Source organism: Brienomyrus brachyistius, chromosome 4 (assembly GCF_023856365.1).
Source record: "Brienomyrus brachyistius isolate T26 chromosome 4, BBRACH_0.4, whole genome shotgun sequence".
NCBI lineage: Eukaryota > Metazoa > Chordata > Actinopteri > Osteoglossiformes > Mormyridae > Brienomyrus > Brienomyrus brachyistius.
In genome coordinates, this window is record NC_064536.1 from 16,761,219 (window position 1) to 16,780,642 (window position 19,424).

Genomic DNA, 19,424 nt, shown 5'->3' on the forward strand with positions numbered 1-19,424 from the left:
ATGGTATAAAAACACGAGTCCTGTAAAACTAAACATTTATTTCCAAGTTCGGATGATAGCGATAATAGATGCAAGTAATGGTATTGCGTATTATGTGAGCGATAATAAGCTCATTTCCATTGCAATATAATACATAGATCTTAATGATATATCCCGTAAGCCAAAGTCTCGAAGCTATAATGAGATGTCCCGACTAAAGGCTGTTGGCTTAAATAAGCCGAGTCCAAGCCCTATTCTCTTCATACTTAGCCTCATAAGCTCAGAAGAAATGGGTTTCGGGGGGTTTTTGACGGAAAAGCGTCGAATTCCCACTGAAAAACCAGAACGAGTCATTGAAAAGACGACTTAGGAGAAAAAAAATTTAAAAGTGAAATTGGAAAACCCGCCTAAACGACTGGATTTAAGACAGGAGGTAAAGCGACTGTATTTTAAAGTATTTACCGGATTTCATAGTAAAGCTTCCATTTGTAACAAACTGTCCACCACTGGTTATGTTATGTAACATTATGTAAATTATGTTATTAAGTGTGGTGCATCGTATTTAATTGATTTAAATTTAAAAAATAATTTTTCAATATGGCATGATCAAACACCTTACTTGTCAGGATTTGACAACCCGGAATCTAAGGACATTATCATTGTTTAACATGAGTTGGCTCGTCTGCTATCTTTACTCTGTAGTTTTACATACTTATTTACATATAGACTTCTTTATTTTTGGTTTCTTCCGGTTGTAAACGTGTAATATTTTCGTATCTCAAAGAGAAGAAAAAAGCAAGTTTTACCTTGATGTTTCCGCGATATTCTCATTTCACACTTACAAAAACATAATTATATGTGTTAAAACTATGTAGATAATTATTTACTTGACAGACATGCGAGAAGTTAAGTATTTCGTGTTTATGTTTTACTTACACATTTTTACTTATTTCAGACTATACACAAATGAGAAAAAAATAGGAAGGAAAAACTTATTTGACTGCTATACTATAGCATAATATACATGAATTGAATAAGCATCATGGTGTTACAAAATATATGTGTTTAGGAGTTCAGACTGTTTTTTCGAGTGCTGATATAATGAATATACTTAAATTCAGCTTTGTAAGAAACAATACTTTCCCTTATATGCATTATACAGTCATTCAGATGTAATCGTCCTTATAGGGAGCGATTCCCAAGGGAAAAATGAGAGGTCCATTTGTTGCATATATTACCATCTCTTTGTCTATGTTTCTCTTGATATCTTAATTTGTTTAGGTAACATAAAAATATTTGCGATATATTCACACAGAAAATATATAGAACAGTGCAACTTGCTTAAAGCCATTTTAATTAGTGTAAATCTAATGTAAAGTATAAAAAGCAGTTTCGAGGACGGTAGACAAATGTTCTCATGAAGATGTGTCGTTTGTTTGTTTATTTGGTCTTGTCTTGGAATATAACTGCCCATCTGTATATAGATATTGATAATTTGAGTGAATGTGACCTTTGGCTGCTTATGCATATTTAATAATATTTTGATCTGCCATTCAGTCTTGAGAGTTATTTACGCAGTTTAGGTGAGAAGTGTGTGCACTTCAGTCACCTTCGAGAAATATGAAAAGTATTAAATGGAAGATATATATGGCTTTTATATATTTCGGTTTAAAATACACAATCAAAATAAGACAATGCCTAGTACAGCATTACAGGAACAAACGTTGCATTGTAAATATTTAAAAACACGTACGTGACGGAGGTAAGTGTATAAATTATTACTGAACTACAAAACTAGCTACAACCACAAGAGGCTGTCTCGCTTCAGTTGTCGCTTTCTTCAAGAAATAGGCTGGATTTTTCCACCAGCAACATCAGCTGAGCCCCCATCACGTGGTGCAGTGTCGGAGGTCATGCTACCTCGACAATGGAGTTGTAAGAATTTCTCCTGAAAGTGCGACGGTTTTCTGTGGATCGGCAACATTTTCATGTGGAAACCTTGGGATTTGTTTTTTAAATCTAGGTGGCGTTTGATGTTTTAGGCTGCTCGTTGAGATCCGCCTATTTGGTTTTGGGTAAGCGCATAGCGGATGGATGTTTGTGTACGTTTTCAGTCACCTCGTGCGATGGCTGGGTATGGGAAGAAAGCGGGCCACCGTATGAGACCTTACGAGGAGAGCCTCGCCGCTGAATGCTGTCAAAAGTGAAATAGCAGCAACGTAGTACATACTGATCAGTAGCGAATCTGTTTGATACGATTGAATGCCAGTCAATCATGTAATAGAAACTGTAAACCCTAGTTATTTGTCAGTCGTGAAATAATATGAAGTGTTTAGTTCGGTTTTTTTTTTATTAAGGAGATGTAGTTTATTTCCTGGTGTTCCTGGCGGTGTAGTTATCCGTATCAAATTAACGTGACGTTGATGCGGTGGCGTGAGTCTCAGATGCAGACCGTTCGTTTTCTTTGTTTTCATAGTCAGCCTGTTCCCGGGTTGGGTGACGACGTCACAATCCTGTCGACAACGTGAAAGCAACACACAACTTAACTCTGCTTTCATATTAATTATTGATCACACGTTGCGACCTATGGCATTGTAATTGTGTTAGTTTTATAGCGCTGTGGGTTTTATTTTAAAGGATGTTAATTATGGTGAAATAAAAAACTGGGTAATTTGGGGTTTGGGATACTCATTTGTTCAAAATGTGTTTGTTTTATAAGAGCAACACACACCTTATGGTGAAAATATAAATAAAGTTAATTTAAAAAAGTAATTTAATAAAAATATTTAGTATATACAGATGGGCAGTTTTTATGTACACACATCATTCTCCCCGTATTAGCTCTGTTTAAATAATACTGTGTCCTCGTGCAGCCCGTTAAGTTGAAGAGATGTACAATGTGTTCAGTGTTGGGCAAAAATTAATCCCTGAGACCTGACAGCTGAGTTTGAAATACATGGAACTGAACAGGATTTTCCCAAGGACAAGCTTTAAATGTTATATAATCATTCACATTCTTTTCGTTGCTTGTTGTTTTATCCTGTAAAGATCTATAAAGTTAGAATTGACACCGCTGAGATGTTCATGATTATTGTTGACAGTGCTGTTCATTAGCATGAGAAATATTGGCATGATGATGAAGAGATTAAATAGGCATGACACTGACTGTTGTAGCTGCAGTTTCTCACACATCGTATGTCTGGGTTTAACCTCGATCCTGGCCACAGCATCATCCCAGTTAGACAGATCTTCTCACACAGTGATAAGTGTGTTAGTGGTAAGCTTCTGAATATCTGAAGATGCTGTAGCCAGCCAGGGTTAAGACAGGGCATGTTATATCTTTATATGTATGTGATATTAGGCTCCATCCAACTTTAATTGTAATACATATACATAATGAGTCTTCATAAATTCTTCAGAAATGCATGTAATTTATTATATTGGTTGATTATAGTTGAATGTTAAAGACTTGGACACAAGGCAGAACAATTGAGATCTTTCGTGAATATGTTTGCCAGGAGTTAACAGGATGCCACATAATAATAATTATTATAGCGTTGTGTTTTTAAATGACATTATTAGCAACTGACCCAACCGCAGCTGTTGCTTGCTTACAGGTCATTGGAATCCTTTGATTCTTTTCATTTCATAATAACATATCTTCCATTTTGGTTTCTTGAAGGTGAAAAGCCTCATGCTGGGAGATGCTGGACAGACATTTTTGTCAGCGCTGATGCCCTTTTCCTCTACTGTAAATCCCAGTGTGTTCCGCTCATATCCGTACCTTTCATTGTACAAATGTCTCTTTCTCCTACAGAAAACAACGTGAACTCAAAAGCCTTTTTATAAGGGTGTGTTTTATGTGTAAGTATTGACTGTAACAAAGATGAATAGTTAAAACCAATTAAATAATGTTGCAGTGGCTTTTTCCACATATGCCGATAATTGTACATCATACAGTCCTATTCTGAAAAATAAAATTTATGAAATATTGTTTATTTTTTACATCACGTGTACTAATGTCAATGAACGCCTGTTATGTCAACTCAGTACAAACCTTTATGCTGCTGTTCGTAATACTGTGATTCACATTTTGCCTCAATAAAGTTTTGGCAAGTCATTCTGTCTCATTAGTTTTAGTTCATATCAAGAAAGGAATATAATTACATGAATAATTAAATATGTTCTCTATAGCAGAATCACTCCTGACAGAGAAAAATGAATAATGCCCCTGATTTATGTGAAACCAACTGGCTGTAGGGCTTATAAGCCCTCACATTTAATCAAATAGAAACATTTATTTGTGTCAGAAAAATGTGTCATAAGATTCAACATCTATTAACAGATGCAAATCGTGTACAAATAATTGGTAAGTTCATTCCATTTATATGAAATCACTGTTTCTGTATCCACTATAATGCTGTACTTTTGGGCCTGAGGTTTCGAATGTACTTTTAATAAAGCTTGAATTATCATATGGATCCAAGTCGGTTTAAGACTTAAAAACTGAACGACGTAATCATTTTGTTTGTTGTCATTTCACCAGCCGACCCCGCAGTATAACTGTTTTGCACTCCTGCTGAATAAGCGCGTCTATTGGGAGAGCAGTATATATATATATATATACGGAGCCGCACAGCGGTGCGTAACATCTACAGGTTAAGTTAAATTAGGAAGAAGTTACGGCCATCGCCTCTAAATTTACAAAGCCGAGACCCTTAACCTGCCATTACATGACCCTCAAAACATTTCGGACACTTACAAGGCACTTAAAAAACAAAATGTTCGCAAAATACACCGTCACCGCTGTTTAGTAAATAAAAATATATGCTTCAATGATGCTTATAAATAAAATCCTGTAGGCCTATGTTATACATGTGTACATTTCAAATATTTTTTATATTGTTTGGTTACTTTCATATGCTACTTTTTCTTACATATTATAGCTGAAAGATATTATTTGAAAAAAAAGCTTCCTACATTCGTCATTTTCTGTCAATATTAATACTCGGTAATCACTAAATCGCCAAATTACCGCGTCAGTTGAATTCCTCATCCATGTACAGAATTTGCTATAGCCTAATTGAGTTAAGAATCCACTATTACACTTATCACATGGCATTGCATAACAATTCTTTTAGCATAACGTCAAAATGACACGCGTGTTAAATTAAATTGCATAAACAAAAATACTCTTGAAGTTGCGTTTATATATGTAAAATATGCGATTTTGATTATATCAAATTTTATGATTTAAAGGACATTCCATTTTCTCCATAGACCCACTGGAACTACGTAATTTACAATGGATTAAAGTTTGTATCAGCGGCTTATCGCTTTTATTATTCAGCTAGTTATTGGACGGAGTATTGTTTGTCATTTCACACGCCGACCATTTCACACGAAAATCAGTCATGTTTTATGGTTTAGTTGAGGCACATGATTTATTCGTAAGCATCCAAGAATGCTTCCAGTTTCTATTGTGAACGTTTTTTCATTGCTGCCGTTCGATGGTGTGAAGGTCAATATGTAGGCCCTGATGGCGCAAGAAACTCGAATACCTTTGATCATTCATTTCTGTACATTTGACGTTACCCCCATTTACAAATGACACACGCACACTTCGGAATGTCAAAGGCTTCCGTGACCTGACTTCAAATACAGAGAGCGCATTTCAGTTCTTGGTATTTCAAAGTGTGACGACATTTTCTATGTATCGCTTCTTAAAAGATCAACTTCCCTTGATATACGGTTAAAATACCCATCAAAAGGCATCGCATATAGTCTGTTCAGATCTGTTTGTGGCAGTCATACATTAGTCTTTTAATTTTTTATTGCCATGTTGCAACATATTCGAACTTCGTCGAACTATCTGATCAGGTTGCTTTCTTGGGCAAAAGCTGATAAGACCAAAAAGTGGTGATCATCCTCCCGATTTCGACCAAGAAAGACGAACATTTAAAAACAATCGTTTAATCTTTTTGAGCGTACTTCAGCAATATCGATTAGTCGTGTCAAAATGTACTGTAAAGCTTTTCTTGGATTTACACTTAACACAGAACAACGTCTTCAAAATATATTCTGGTATTGATAACACACTCATCGAGTGTTTTCGTGTTCTTTAAGGATCTGAACTGGTAGAAGAAATTCAGTATATAGCCATAAACACCACACAAATGTAAAGTAAGAATCCCCGCAGAAAAGATTTTGCCCGTGACCCCTTGCACTGGAGTTGAACCGACAAGAAGTATAGCACTGGGTCAGTTCTTAATGAGTTCATTTTCCAACTGCAGGTTAAAGTGGTAATATAACAATAAGGAATACAAAGTTTAACATCGGACTTGAAAGAGCAATAAACCGCACCCCAAAACACCCTATTCGTTAAATTTTTATTGTCGATGTTTATATGAGTGTTTGTTTTTGCTGGAAGTTCTATGACATATTCTTTAATGTTTAACTTTAAAGAATCTACCACGCGTTTATCTTCTAATTCATGTATAATTTGCAGTATTAATACATGGACGGCAGCATGTACCGTTTTCAAAGTTTGTCGCGCTTAAGTAAAAACAACGGTGGAATTTGTCTCGACGTTTTACGCTTGACGTCACATATAACGTTAGAACCGCATCTTCAATAAGGTCTAAGTTAACCGAATGTAATAAAAAGGTTTACTTCGCATATTGATGAACCCGCTCCTATAACAGAAAAAAATGCTCTGAAACTGGAAAACCTGAATAAAAAATGGTTCACCCGTTTTATTAGGGATAGACAGCCTGACAACAGCAGTAATACTTTTTATTTCCCGGTTTTAACTTAAGCATTAGACTTCCAATTTATTTATTTAGTTAATGGCAGTTTCATATCCCTGGGAGTACGTTGTATTTATTGGATTTGACGTTAAAACATTTGTTTCAAGCGTCGAGAAGGAGGAGAAGGAGATGGCTATACAAATACAAGAGCGTCCAAATTCCGCGACCCGTGAGACGAAATGAGCTTATGTTTATCCGGAGGTGACTCTGATATAACAGTTTAGTCGAATGTGAAGGCATAATCAGAAAATGCGCAACAGGGCAGTGCAAGCGTAGACTAATGCAAGCTCGTTCGTGTACCTGTACCTATATTAAAAATTCACCGTACCACCTTTACTCAGACATCACTCGTTTGTAACTAGATGAAACGTCTGAGGCATGCATCGCATGGGTTAAATCAAGAAAAATTAAACATTTGCAATACTACGCACATGGTTTAAATACTTATTGAAAATACACAAACCCTGTGGGGAATGTTTGAGTATTTTACCACTCCTGATAGGATACTGCGCGAAGATGTGCTGCATTGTTCCAATATGAAACTCAGTCTCTACAAAATACCTCTTGTGACAAAAGCATAAACAGAGTGTAGCCTATATATGACTGACATAAAATAAAGATTCTTTCAAAATGCAGGGGAACGGATTTCTAGTTTCTGATTACACCGACACTAATTCCCAGGCCACCCTTAAGGAATGAGACCACGTGATGAAGCGGGGCGGTCGAACTACAAGCCATTTTGGGGGACGGTGTCAGTTTCCACAGAACCATCAGCATTGCATTTTTCAAACAGACTTCAGAACGGCGATCGCGCAGTCCGATCACTAAAACAGTGCCGGCAAGGATCGGATTCTTTACATAACACATGCTTTTTAGTCGCATAGGTTTCCGGCACCAAAGAAAAGTGGAATTTGCGTAACTAGAATGCGCTCAGTGTTGCTACGCTAAGGCTATTGCAATTGACAGCGTCTGCAGCTTTTCCAAGATGGCCGCTTGGCTCGCATTCATTTTCTGCTGATCGACTTCTAACTTTCATTGTCTATCCACCCTATTCTCACCGACTACTACCAGAGTTTCTGGGTACGTATTATTCACTATTTCATCTTACCAATGAATTAATTATGAGCGGATTTGTTGAATGTGCATGGTATTTTATTCCTTTAATGGAAGACGATGTCTACTCGGTGCAAGGTTCTGACTGTGGTTCACTGTAGCTTTACACCACACGGGCTTTAGTTGCGCACAGTACTTTTAAATTCAGTTACATTCTCGACCGATGGTTATTGGTTTTCTTCAAAGACACCACTGTCTCATAGAAGAATATTATCACTTGGGATTTTTCTTGTGTGTATTTCAAAAGTATTTATTTTAATTGTTTAGACCTGCATTGAAGACGGGGTTCACATGCAATTTAGAAGCGAAATGGATCAGGTCTTCTTGATTGCAAGCATTCAAACCGATCTCTCTACCAGTTCATCTCAAGATATTAACATTATTTTATAGAACTATGCTCTATACCGATTGGAGAATCTAATAAAACTATTATATTCTTGATTTGCCTCTTTTCCTGTATTTTATTAACTTAAATTCCCCAGCAACTAATGTCTTGGCGCAGTAGGATAGTCAACTTATAAGACTGATAGATGTCAGAAAATCAATCATAGCGAGGTGGGAAGGCTATACGCAATATTATTTTTATTTCTGGAGCCCCACACTATATATGCTTGTGCATGTTTTATCATTCATTTATTTTTTACTCTGTTATGATTATTTTGATCAATTAACCCATTGGTATGTCTGAGTCGAAATGAATTGTCGCAAATTTCATGAATGTGTTGGACACCGGAGGCCGTTGATGGATGCTGTGAATGTTTTTAGTTATCTTGGCTTTTAAGATGAATTTCTCTCTAAATAAATAAATCAATTAAATAGTTTGGTTTTCGTGTGTTGTATTGAGACCAGTGCAGGCGACCTACTGGCCTTGTCGCAAAGAACAAGGTGTTTGTTGGTTTACACTTCTAATGTACAAAATATGGTACTTTTTTGAACTAGGGCTGAGTAGTTTGTGTGGGCCATTGTAATGTCTTAAGAATATTGACAGAGCATACGCAGCATCGATTTAAAAGACGTTTTTTCAGAGCTATTGGGACACATACTGGTCAGATAAAAGTAAGGAGAGAATATGCGTGTTAGCTGAGGTTGCGTTGACGTGAGCTGCCCATCAATCGCCGTTAGTTCTTGTATGATCTGCCAGTAGAATACAAAAAATCTTAGAAATGACCAAACTTTTTAAAAAAAAATAGTTTGCCAACCTTGACTAACTTAAAGTATTTAAAAATGGTATTAGCCCCTTAATTTGAATAATAGGCAGTTTAATCCAAGTATGTCCTTGATTTTCCATTCATGTTGGACCATGATCATTTTTATTTGATGGAAGCTAATTTAGAATAATATGGTGATGCTATTGCCCTGACTGTGGGACTTGTGTCATTGAATGGGGCCTTTCTGTTTTGCACTCTACAGCTGGATAGTAATGAAAAGGGCATATATATGTTAATGTATATATACATTATCGCTTCAGTCGTCTGTGGTACATGTCAGTACCCGAAAGTATATGGAGTACATTAGTACAGACCGATCAGGTGTTTCTGTTTGGATATTTGCTGGAGTTTAGTGGGGGCTTCATATGTAAGCTGAACTGACTGCATGATGCTAAAACTTTAGAAATGCAACATAAGGTGGCAGCGGTGCTCCGGCGGGTCCCCGCATTTAGGAAGGTTTTTGGTGAACACGCTCCTTAGACGCAGATCTACATCGGTCATGGAATGCACGTGCACGACTTCAACTTAAATCGGCATAATCCTAGACATTAAGAGCTAGAGAAGCCATTGATAATGAGCACTGTTGAAGGAGTATTGCATCAAATGTAATCACGTTGGTAATGTCATATGACGATTTAACATTATTGTAAGACTCCCTTATACGTACAGTAAATATTTGATTGGCGAAACTAATCGTATTTAGCTCTCCTTTAATAAATAATGCTTTAGCTGGAACCTTGGAACATTCTGATCAAGAACGACCGAAAATATTGAGCCCAGGGTGCTCAAACAAGCCCGCATTGTGAAGTCTAGCGTTATGAACACTCGTCCACGCTGTATTGCGTTGCACTTTTATGGAAGATGAATGCTGTAAGCTGTGCTGTGACAATTGAACTTTCCCCTCTTGCTAAAATGAACAGCGTGTGTGTTATGTCGAGGGGAAAGCGTATTGAAGTGGCTGTCGCTTTCACCTTTCACGCGGTGGTTTTTTAGGGAAATCCTTTTCTGCTTGTATGTGAGAGAGAAAGAGAGAGCGAAAAACAACCCTGTGCGAAGTATGGACTTGTCTTCACGGGATTCCTTTTAGGATTTAAAACGGTAATTCGGATTCGTTAGTCGGACTGTAGACTCTCCATTTGTCGCATTTTGTATTAGCTTGTCTTCTCGTACAGATTTTTGGACCATTTCCCGTTAAGGTAGGGTACCCTGGTAAGGTCTTGCTTTCTTGAGCTTCAGATGGGTTGTAGACGAAGAAAAATTTTTTAAAGGTAATTTTAAACCGTAAACCTTTGTTGCTTTGAGCAATATGAGAAACCGAAGTGAAATCTGCAGTAAATGTTACTAATGTTAATGTAATCAGCATTGTTTTTTGACGGGGAACAGGCTGATGCCGAACCGCACTGAAAGCATTGCAGATGAATAGTGGCTCTCTTCTCCGAACAGATTGGGTTTATATGTAGGATTCTTTTGCGAAATGGCAGTCGCTAGCCTGGTTAAATCGGTAACGGCTTAAATCGCTGCTGGTTTGAGCGTGGCTTGTCTAGTTATGGATTTGTTTTTCCGTCACATCTGCACGAGCTGCAGTTCCCTCTTGTAGCAGGGCTCTATTTTCATTGGCAAAATGCCAAGTGTAACCTAAGTTGTTGCTATAGCAACAATAAGAGTTATCGTGTTTGGCACTAGATACCACTCCCCATCGTCAAACGTGGAAATAAGGCAATTTAAAGGCTTAAGTTAGGTTATAATGTGCTTTGTAATGACAAAAGGCAACTGCGTTGCAGCTAGACCTTGCCCAGTCAACACAACCAACCGGGAATGCATTGAGAAACCTATGATCCGTCTGTTGGATCAATATCCTATCCTTAGGAAAATGATTTAACACTATTCTACTTTCAATCGGAAGGTACTGCCTTCACGTGTAAAATTCTTCAGTGGCACATGCTCACCTAAGACGACGAAAACGTTGTTTGACGCTGCTCCGGAATGATGCGTAATGATCAATTACCCGCTTCCCCACAAATAGGAATTGCCTCGGCTTAGTATAAATGTAAGAAGTGGAAAGTTCAGTCGTGCTTAAAACGGCTTTGGACAACATTCGTGAAAATTGAATTCATTCATTTCATTAAGTGATAACTAATTTAGAATTTGGCATTGATGTTTCCTTTGTAGGTATTTGCCTTCCATGACGATGCACCGAACAACCAGAATTAAGATAACGGAGCTAAATCCACATTTGATGTGTGCGTTGTGCGGTGGATATTTCATCGACGCGACGACCATCGTGGAATGTTTGCACTCTTGTAAGTAGCGCGAGCGGTCGCTGCCATTGCATGTTTACAAAGCCGCCACAGTCTGCGCTATTTGCATGCAACACAAATGTTTTCTTGCTGCTTCATATGAGTTAAATTGTCTAATTTCTTCTTCTACAGTCTGTAAAATGTGCATCGTGCGTTATCTTGAGACCAGCAAATACTGCCCAATTTGCGATGTTCAAGTACACAAAACAAAACCTCTTCTAAATATCAGGTAAGTCATATTTTAGACCCGCAAAACACATAGCGATACGGTTTTATGTATAAGCTACCTATCCTCGGACAGGGCTTGACTTTTTTTGTGAAAATATTTGCCCTTAAGTATTAAATAGTTTTTAGGCATCCTTATTAACATCTTACAGGAATGTAAAAACTTTAAATGTTTTGCTACAGGATTTAAAGAAGCAGGTTAAACTGTATTCATAATGAACAAGTAACACTATATTTAAATTAGATTTCAGAATTTGGAATCGCTTAATTGATTGTGTCATTTTGCTTGTAACTTTTAATGGGTATTGTAAAAAAATGTTAACTGTAATGCTGTTAACTGTAGGTCTGATAAGACTCTTCAAGACATCGTATATAAGCTGGTTCCCGGTTTGTTTAAAAGTAAGTAATTTACATGTACAAGACCTTGCTGATGGATTTTCCAAGATGAGAATTGTCAGGTTTAACACCTCCCTCCTTTTCCTCTACAGATGAAATGAAACGAAGGCGGGATTTCTATGCTGAACACCCATCAGTTGATGGTTGGTTTGTTTAAATTTTCCCTTCCCTATGAAACCAGATGGCATACAGAGCAGTTCTCTCTATAGAAATACGGTCCTCTGTGTACTTCAGGTTGCATTATTAAGAATTGAGTTGACTTCCAGAGTGCAGAGAGAGGGTAAAAAGTCCTTTCTGTCTCTTAACTTAAGCTGCAAATGGATCAAATGAAGACCGTGGAGAGGTGGCCGACGAGGACAAGAGAATAATTACAGATGATGAGATAATCAGCTTGTCCATAGAATTCTTTGACCCCAGCAGGTACATCTCATAATGAAAAATGCACTTTTGTGAAATTACACATCTGATGGTGACTTTGAGTTGACTGCCATAACATTTGTCTGTAGCAAACGAATATATTTTAAGAATATTGAAGTTTTTATTTTATTAAAAAAAAGCTACATATTAAATCATCAGTACTCGTTTCGATTAGTAACACACTAACACATTCACTCCTTTATTGTATACTTTACACAGATAGACACCGATTTTATTTGAATGTGGGTTTTTTTTAAATCTATTTAGAGACTTGGTAATTCCTGTGATTTTTTTCAGTAATAACTAAAAATTTGAAGTATACCATTTAAATTCAGAGCGTATTCTTCGGTTCGACTTGGCATTTTGCCTTATTCTGGCTGAGTTACCAATTCTCTACTTATTGAACATTTGCAATCACTGAAATGTTTTGTGTAGTGTTTTCTATTTAAAAAGTCAGTAATGGGTAATGGCTTAGGCTTTGATTCGGCGTATTCTCATGTTTATGTTGTTCTTAATTAAATCGTCCTTGTTCGTGCTCAGCACTCCCTGGTTGGGGTATATTAAACTCATTGAGTCATACCGTGAGTTTCAGCCAGTAACCTTCGTACTGTGTTTTCAGGGTTGAAACACAGGGAAATGGGGAGAAGGAAAAGTCAAAGGAGGAGGTTGCTATCTATTTTTATCTTTCTTTTTTTTACTTATATACTGTAGTTGTTTCTAAAATGCTAGACACAAAATGATTGTGTGACTGATGATTATTCTAACCCTAATATGAAATCCTCCCCCCAGCAGATAATTGACAAACGATATCTGCAGTGCCCAGCTGCTATGACTGTGATGCATCTGAGAAAATTTCTCAGAAGCAAAATGGATATTCCATGTACCTTCCAGGTGAGTCAAGCTTATCCCAGATGATACTGTTTGGCCATTTATTCTGTATTTTCGTGTTATTCTGTATTTCTAGGTAATTACCATCATAATATTGGCGTAGATGCATTCTTGTAGTTAATGGAAAATTTTGTGTAGTTATATTTTGTATTTTTTTTTTTTGTAGAATTTTAGTTCTAGTTATGTCCTGCAAAATGGTCATGACTGAGTTAGGTCATTGATAATTTGTTACAATAAAGTTTTGTTCCCTGGAAATAAAAAAAATAGCCACTGAGCATAGTTTCTTTGTATATTATGCAGATTGAAGTAATGTATGAAGATGAACCTTTGAAAGATTACTACACATTAATGGACATTGCTTACATCTATACCTGGAGAAGGGTAAGACTATCCATTTATGTGAATTTAATATATGCAAAGGCACTCAAACTGAAAATATGTAGTTTCCTGTCACATCACACAGTGTGTATTAATTTAAATAGATATGTGAACGCAGAGTTTTAACTGGAAATAACCCACAATAAATTTCTGCTGTAATCTGTGGTGAATGCATCTTGGTATACAGTTAGCCACTTAGAATAACTGTTGTAAGCACAGTGTAGCAAATGGGAAACGTTATAGGTAATAGCTTCTCATTTACAGCTTGGTTGCCACTGATTATATTAATTCCCCCGTAACTCTTAACTTGCTGTTGCGTATTTGATCGTGAGTTCAAAACCCCTTGGTTTGCTGACGCATAGAGACCTGAACATGTTTGACCCTGGTCTGCTGTCTGTATCCAGCCATTCCTTCCTGTTGTAAGCACAGAACTGTTTCTTTTGCAGAATGGACCCTTACCATTGAAGTACCGAGTTCGACCCGGCTGCAAGAAGATGAAGCTTAGTCAGCCACCGGAGGGGTTAAACAGTGCCAACCGGTCCGAGATGGAGAGCGACTCTGGCAGCGATAAAGCCAACAGCCCCGCCGGTGTGCCATCCACTTCCTCGTCGCTGCCCAGTCCTGGCACCCCTGTCCAGTCTCCACATCCTCACTTCCCGCACATCTCCAGTGCCGTCAATGGCACCACCGCCAATCCGAGCCCGAACCGCCAGCCCCCGTTCTGCAGCAAAGCGCGGAAAGCCTCGCTTAATGGCTCGTCAGCATCTTCTGGATGACTCTTACGAGGGCGTGGTGCCGGAGTCCGATTTCCTGGCCCCTCCCATGCTGACTTAGTCCTGTTGTAGTTGCTTTCTTTAAAAAAAAAAAAAAAAAGAAAAGAAAAAGGAAAAAAAAAAAAAAAAAAACATCGTTATTGCCATTTGTCTTTATATCACTCATGTGAAATTTATAGTGGAAGTTGCATTTCAGTAGAAAATAGGGGATATCGGCTGATTTCAATGTTCATTAAAGCCGACGTTGGAGAGAGGAAAACAAGCACATAAAGTGTAATGCTGGCGAAGGCTGTTTTTACAGGGAACGTTTGGATAGGCACAGAAGTACCTCTCCATAATTCGATGGGGTTTCATTTGTACAGTTCATTTTCCTTTCACTATTTGCCTTTTTTGATAAGTGAATGCGTAACATGAATTTCATCCGTGTCAAACCGAAGGCTTACAGTTTATATTCATTATAATAAGGGTTGCATATCTAAGCTTTCACAAAGCGGCTATCATTTGGGCGGGGGCGGGGGGGGGGAGAGAGACTGCAACAAAGTGACAAATACTATGTACAGCTCTACTTATCTGCAACATGCAACTGCAAGTCAACTGCAACATGTACCAGAGCTAGAGAAATGAAAATGAAGAAACTGAGCTGTATGGTGTGTGCGTGTGGGTGGATGGATGGATGGATGGGCGGGCGAGCGGGCGTGTGCGAAGATAAGGGGGCCTACAATGCTGGAGTAGACTATGCTATCTGTATCCCAACTGGCAGCAGTATTATATTTTATAAAGTGTCGGGCTAGTATGAATGGGAACAGCAGGAAAACATCCCAGTGTTGTTGGAAGTAAAGCTTGTATTGGTTTTCTAAAAATAAGCTCTTCTGTTTTTGCTGTCATTTCAGTCTTTTGATTACTCTAAGTTCGGACTGACTGCCGTAAAGCAGTAAGCCATGCTCTAGATAAAGAATCCTGTACATACGATCACTTAGCTGAACCATAGAGGTGTAATAAACTAACAGGTCCCACGTGTCTGCCAGACGCTTATTTCTCTTACCTATATAAGTCTTCGTTTCTTTGTTTCAAGTGTTTTGTGGTGTCTATTCCACAGTGTTCTAAATCCTGTATTTGGTCGACTGTATGTAAAACTATTGTATTGTTACTGTTGCACAGTATAAAACGTCTATCTAAATAAACATTTTACATTTTTATTACTTAATTACAACGTGTTTCTGCCTTTTTTTCTGTCGGCACGTATGTTTCTCTTCTGAGCGACGTTGCTCCCGCGAATATACCACAAATAGCGGTGCATAAGTGAGTAATCGCTTCCACATCTGTACAAGTCAGTCGTTTGAGGAAAAAAAAAAAACTTATGCCTAGAAGTTTGCATTTGAAAGTAAATATTTCCACTTTTATTTTTTTAAGTTTAAAGCCTTAAAATATAGCTTTAAAAAGACTGCATAATATGTTACTTCAGAAAATAAAGGTTTATTTCAGCAGCAAGGAACTTTTTAACTTTGACTCGATGCTGCTATATATTAACTTACTTTAAGTGCAAATTTGTAGATATATCATTTTCAAGCATAATTTCCTTTAATGACTAATCTTAGAGTAACCAATTTTTTATGGTATCTTGGGATTAAACGCACCGGGCTATTACCTGTTACTGTTTCATTTTTTCTATAAAAAGCCCATACTATGTGTCAAATTCAGATATGTTACCGTCTCAAACACCGAAAGAAAAAAGTCACACGCAATGCAAACAGTATCAATCAATCAGTAAACTAAACAATTATTCTGTTACTTAAAAAAATGCAAACTTCATAATTTTATAATTTTCACGAAATAAATTTTTTTTTTAAAGATAATAGACATTTGTTTATTGAAGATAAAACACGCTCCTGGGGGTATGCATTTAAATATTTAGAGCAAAAAATATTAAGATATTTAAATATATTGTTTTAAAAATAGATTATAATTGGTTTTGCCACATATCGCCATAGATATATAATATGCTCTGAACAACAAAATTGACTGAGTTTGGTGTTAAAAATAAATGGCATATATTATACAATAAATAAAAAATAAATTGCGTCGGTGTCTTCGCCAGCGATTTTCGGCTAAAACACCGATACAAAAAGGTTGCATGCTTTAAATGATTCTGTAACTGATTAATCTTTATTCAAATGAATGAAAATATAGGCGCAGCTTTGCTTACATTCGCTTTTGTAATAAATAATAAATTAACATTACAGGAAAGCTACATATTCTATAGTGGGTTGTCAATATACTGGCAACTTGATTATTTTTTCCGATTTACCTGCAATGTATTTTAACATGATATTTTAGTAAAAATATCAATATCCTCATTTATTTGTTTAATTTATTAGGTGATGCTTGTTATCCAAAGCGACTTAGAACTTCATTGGGTAAACTATAGTATACTGATTAATATTCGCTATGCTGTTTTAAAATGGGGTTCAGTCAATCGGTTTGGGGTACAAATGTTAGTCGTCCTTCAAAGCGCGTGAGTAACATACCACATACCATAGACTTTAAGTTAAACTTCTAAAATTCGTGGTAAGACAACAAACACATTTAGAAACGCACACAAAACGGTTTACTTTAAGATGTCACAATACAACGAATTTTATATCGTTATTAACGTTTACATACAACACATATGAGATTTATGACAAGAGAAATAATGACTTGCTAAAGAAAATTAGTATTAAAGCAAACTGATGTATACCTACGTACTAATAGTTAAAAAATAAAAGTTAAATTTTTCCATATGCATAGTAGCTTCTTTGAAAGGCCATTTGTAAATTAGATATAAACGTAGAAAGATGCATAACACGTTGAACGTGGGGGAAACTTTTAACATATTTACTGTGCATATTTTAGTGTACTACATAAAAGTAACCTAATCTGTTCCTTCGACAACTAAAACATACAGTTTAACAGTTTTTCATTATGAAACTGGACATGAAGTTCTTGACCTTAAATATTTATTTCAGGTAAAGTTAATTAATTAGTGCACAATATTGAAAATCCAGTTGTTAAAAAATTGAGGCATGAGTCGACATTTGTTATTAATCTCAACCTATGGTGAAGCCGCTTCATTTCTGTAGCATCATATTTACAGTATTCCTTCGAAAGTGCTTACGGCGGATATTAAGGTACACTTCATTGCTTCTGTCGATCAGCATACCCATCATTGTAATAAACTTATACGGATTATTTTATATATTCCCCTTGGGACGTCGTGCGCAGAGATCGCGAGGAGTGGTACTTCTGACATTTTGATTTAACTATAGCTGGACTCACGTCAACTGTAACACCATCGCGTAACTCAATAAGCTACAGGGAAGACTCAGTCCAGAAGTGCGATGATTTGGGAACGTCGCCATACTACTCCTCGCTAACACTGCTGGCACGTCATGAATAACAAGGTTAACCTCACTGATTATCGATAAGGAGTAAAGTTTTTCTCGTCTTCCATGACTTACACGGTCTATTAATTTTACAGCTTCAATGGGTAAAACGTGACGTGGGATAGTTACGACACTATTTTCATTATGTCGCACTTAAATACTCTCATTATCAGTGTTATTTCAGGTTTCAGCCGCTCGTAAACACAGACAACCATTTAATGCGGAAGGACATGTGTATGTCTCGTAGCAGCACAGTGAACTGGAAATAACAGATTGACTATAAAAACAGGTTACGCCGAAGCCGCATGATTATCCAGAACATCACCTAGTAACCGGAACATCATCCCTGTACCATGATTTAGCTGGGGACGACGACGACGACGACGACTCTTACTTCAGCATTCATCAATAAAAGTAACGTTTATCGCCATGTCAAATATAATTTAAAAAATGTGATTATTATCTCCCACAAAACTATTATATTTCCAATACATCACACGTTAGTCTGCATTAAAATGTTCCCCTGACAGTAAATCTGACAGAATATTATACAAACTGTGGCAAATTGAGTCATAACAGAACCTAAAATAAAATAGTACAACACTTGCGTAGCCTAGATGTACCTAGGGCTTACATGATTTAAATGCCATTGAAATGTAAGTTACTTTGAGCAAGTACATGTAAGTTTTCGAGGATATAAACAGAATTTTTAGATAATCTTGCTCAAATTCGAAAGTGTCACGAGAGCTAGAAACCTGAAAAAAGCCGTGTCGAGGACTTAATATTACTCAAAGTCGAACAAGAACGGGCTCCAATATTTTGGCGGAAGTAAGGTAAAGTTCAACTTCACAAATTTGAATATAATCAATTAAACTGCTTAAAATTGAATGACTTTCCTCTAACTTTATGCCGTTACGGGTGAAACGAGAAGGCTGAACTAAAAAAAATCCTAAAAAAATTCAACAAAATATATTATTTCAAAAGTCACGGCACAAACTTAAAAATTCGTATTACTTGTGTAACATTCTAATACAGTTAAAGCCTGAATAAATTCGCACCATTGCGCCTCGGCAGGGGGACTGTTGTCGTGTTACGCAGCTGGCAACCTTCCCGCCTGCAGTCATTGCGCTCGAGTCCGCAGCCTCAAGACAAGAAAAATGCCTGCGCTTTTACTTCCGGTTTGTTTCCAGAACAACCGCCAGATACACTGTTGCCGCGCGCAGTGTTGCTATGGGCGGGTCGCGCCCGACTGCAAGTTGGTGGTCGCCGCTCTGCAGCACCGTGCTGCAGCATTTGCGCGGTGCTGCGTGCATTTAATATTTTTTTAGATTACATTATGCAATTGTAGCCCTTCAAAAGTAAACTTTTTTTTTGCCAGTTCTTCCCTGATCTTCCTTTAACACATAATGTAACATTTAATTAGTTCCATATTAATCAATAAAGACTAAACATTTATCTTGGGAATTATTTTTTTTAGTCTAGCTAAAGTAGCTAAAACCGCACGTGACTGAAAACAGAA

General features: G+C 37.1%; 1 protein-coding gene and 1 long non-coding RNA gene across 3 annotated transcripts; both read left to right on the forward strand.

The window, feature by feature from the left end:
* The first annotated feature begins 1,869 nt into the window (after positions 1-1,869).
* Positions 1,870-4,099, forward strand: LOC125740795 (uncharacterized). Its single transcript, XR_007397775.1, has 2 exons — positions 1,870-2,054; positions 3,662-4,099. It is a non-coding gene; the product is annotated as an uncharacterized LOC125740795 (long non-coding RNA).
* A 3,416-nt stretch (positions 4,100-7,515) lies between these two features.
* Positions 7,516-15,687, forward strand: bmi1b (bmi1 polycomb ring finger oncogene 1b). Of its 2 annotated transcripts, none has more exons than XM_049012162.1 (10): positions 7,516-7,868; positions 11,279-11,409; positions 11,539-11,635; positions 11,975-12,030; positions 12,120-12,170; positions 12,339-12,447; positions 13,064-13,109; positions 13,237-13,335; positions 13,633-13,713; positions 14,157-15,687. In XM_049012162.1, the coding sequence occupies exons 2-10, from the start codon at positions 11,292-11,294 to the stop codon at positions 14,484-14,486; spliced, it is 987 nt and encodes a 328-aa protein (XP_048868119.1). In that variant the 5' UTR covers positions 7,516-7,868; positions 11,279-11,291; the 3' UTR covers positions 14,487-15,687. The 2 variants fall into 2 exon arrangements, with proteins under 2 accessions (XP_048868119.1, XP_048868118.1); XM_049012161.1 differs by having other exon boundaries at positions 7,517-7,868; positions 13,234-13,335.
* Positions 15,688-19,424: the final 3,737 nt, after the last annotated feature.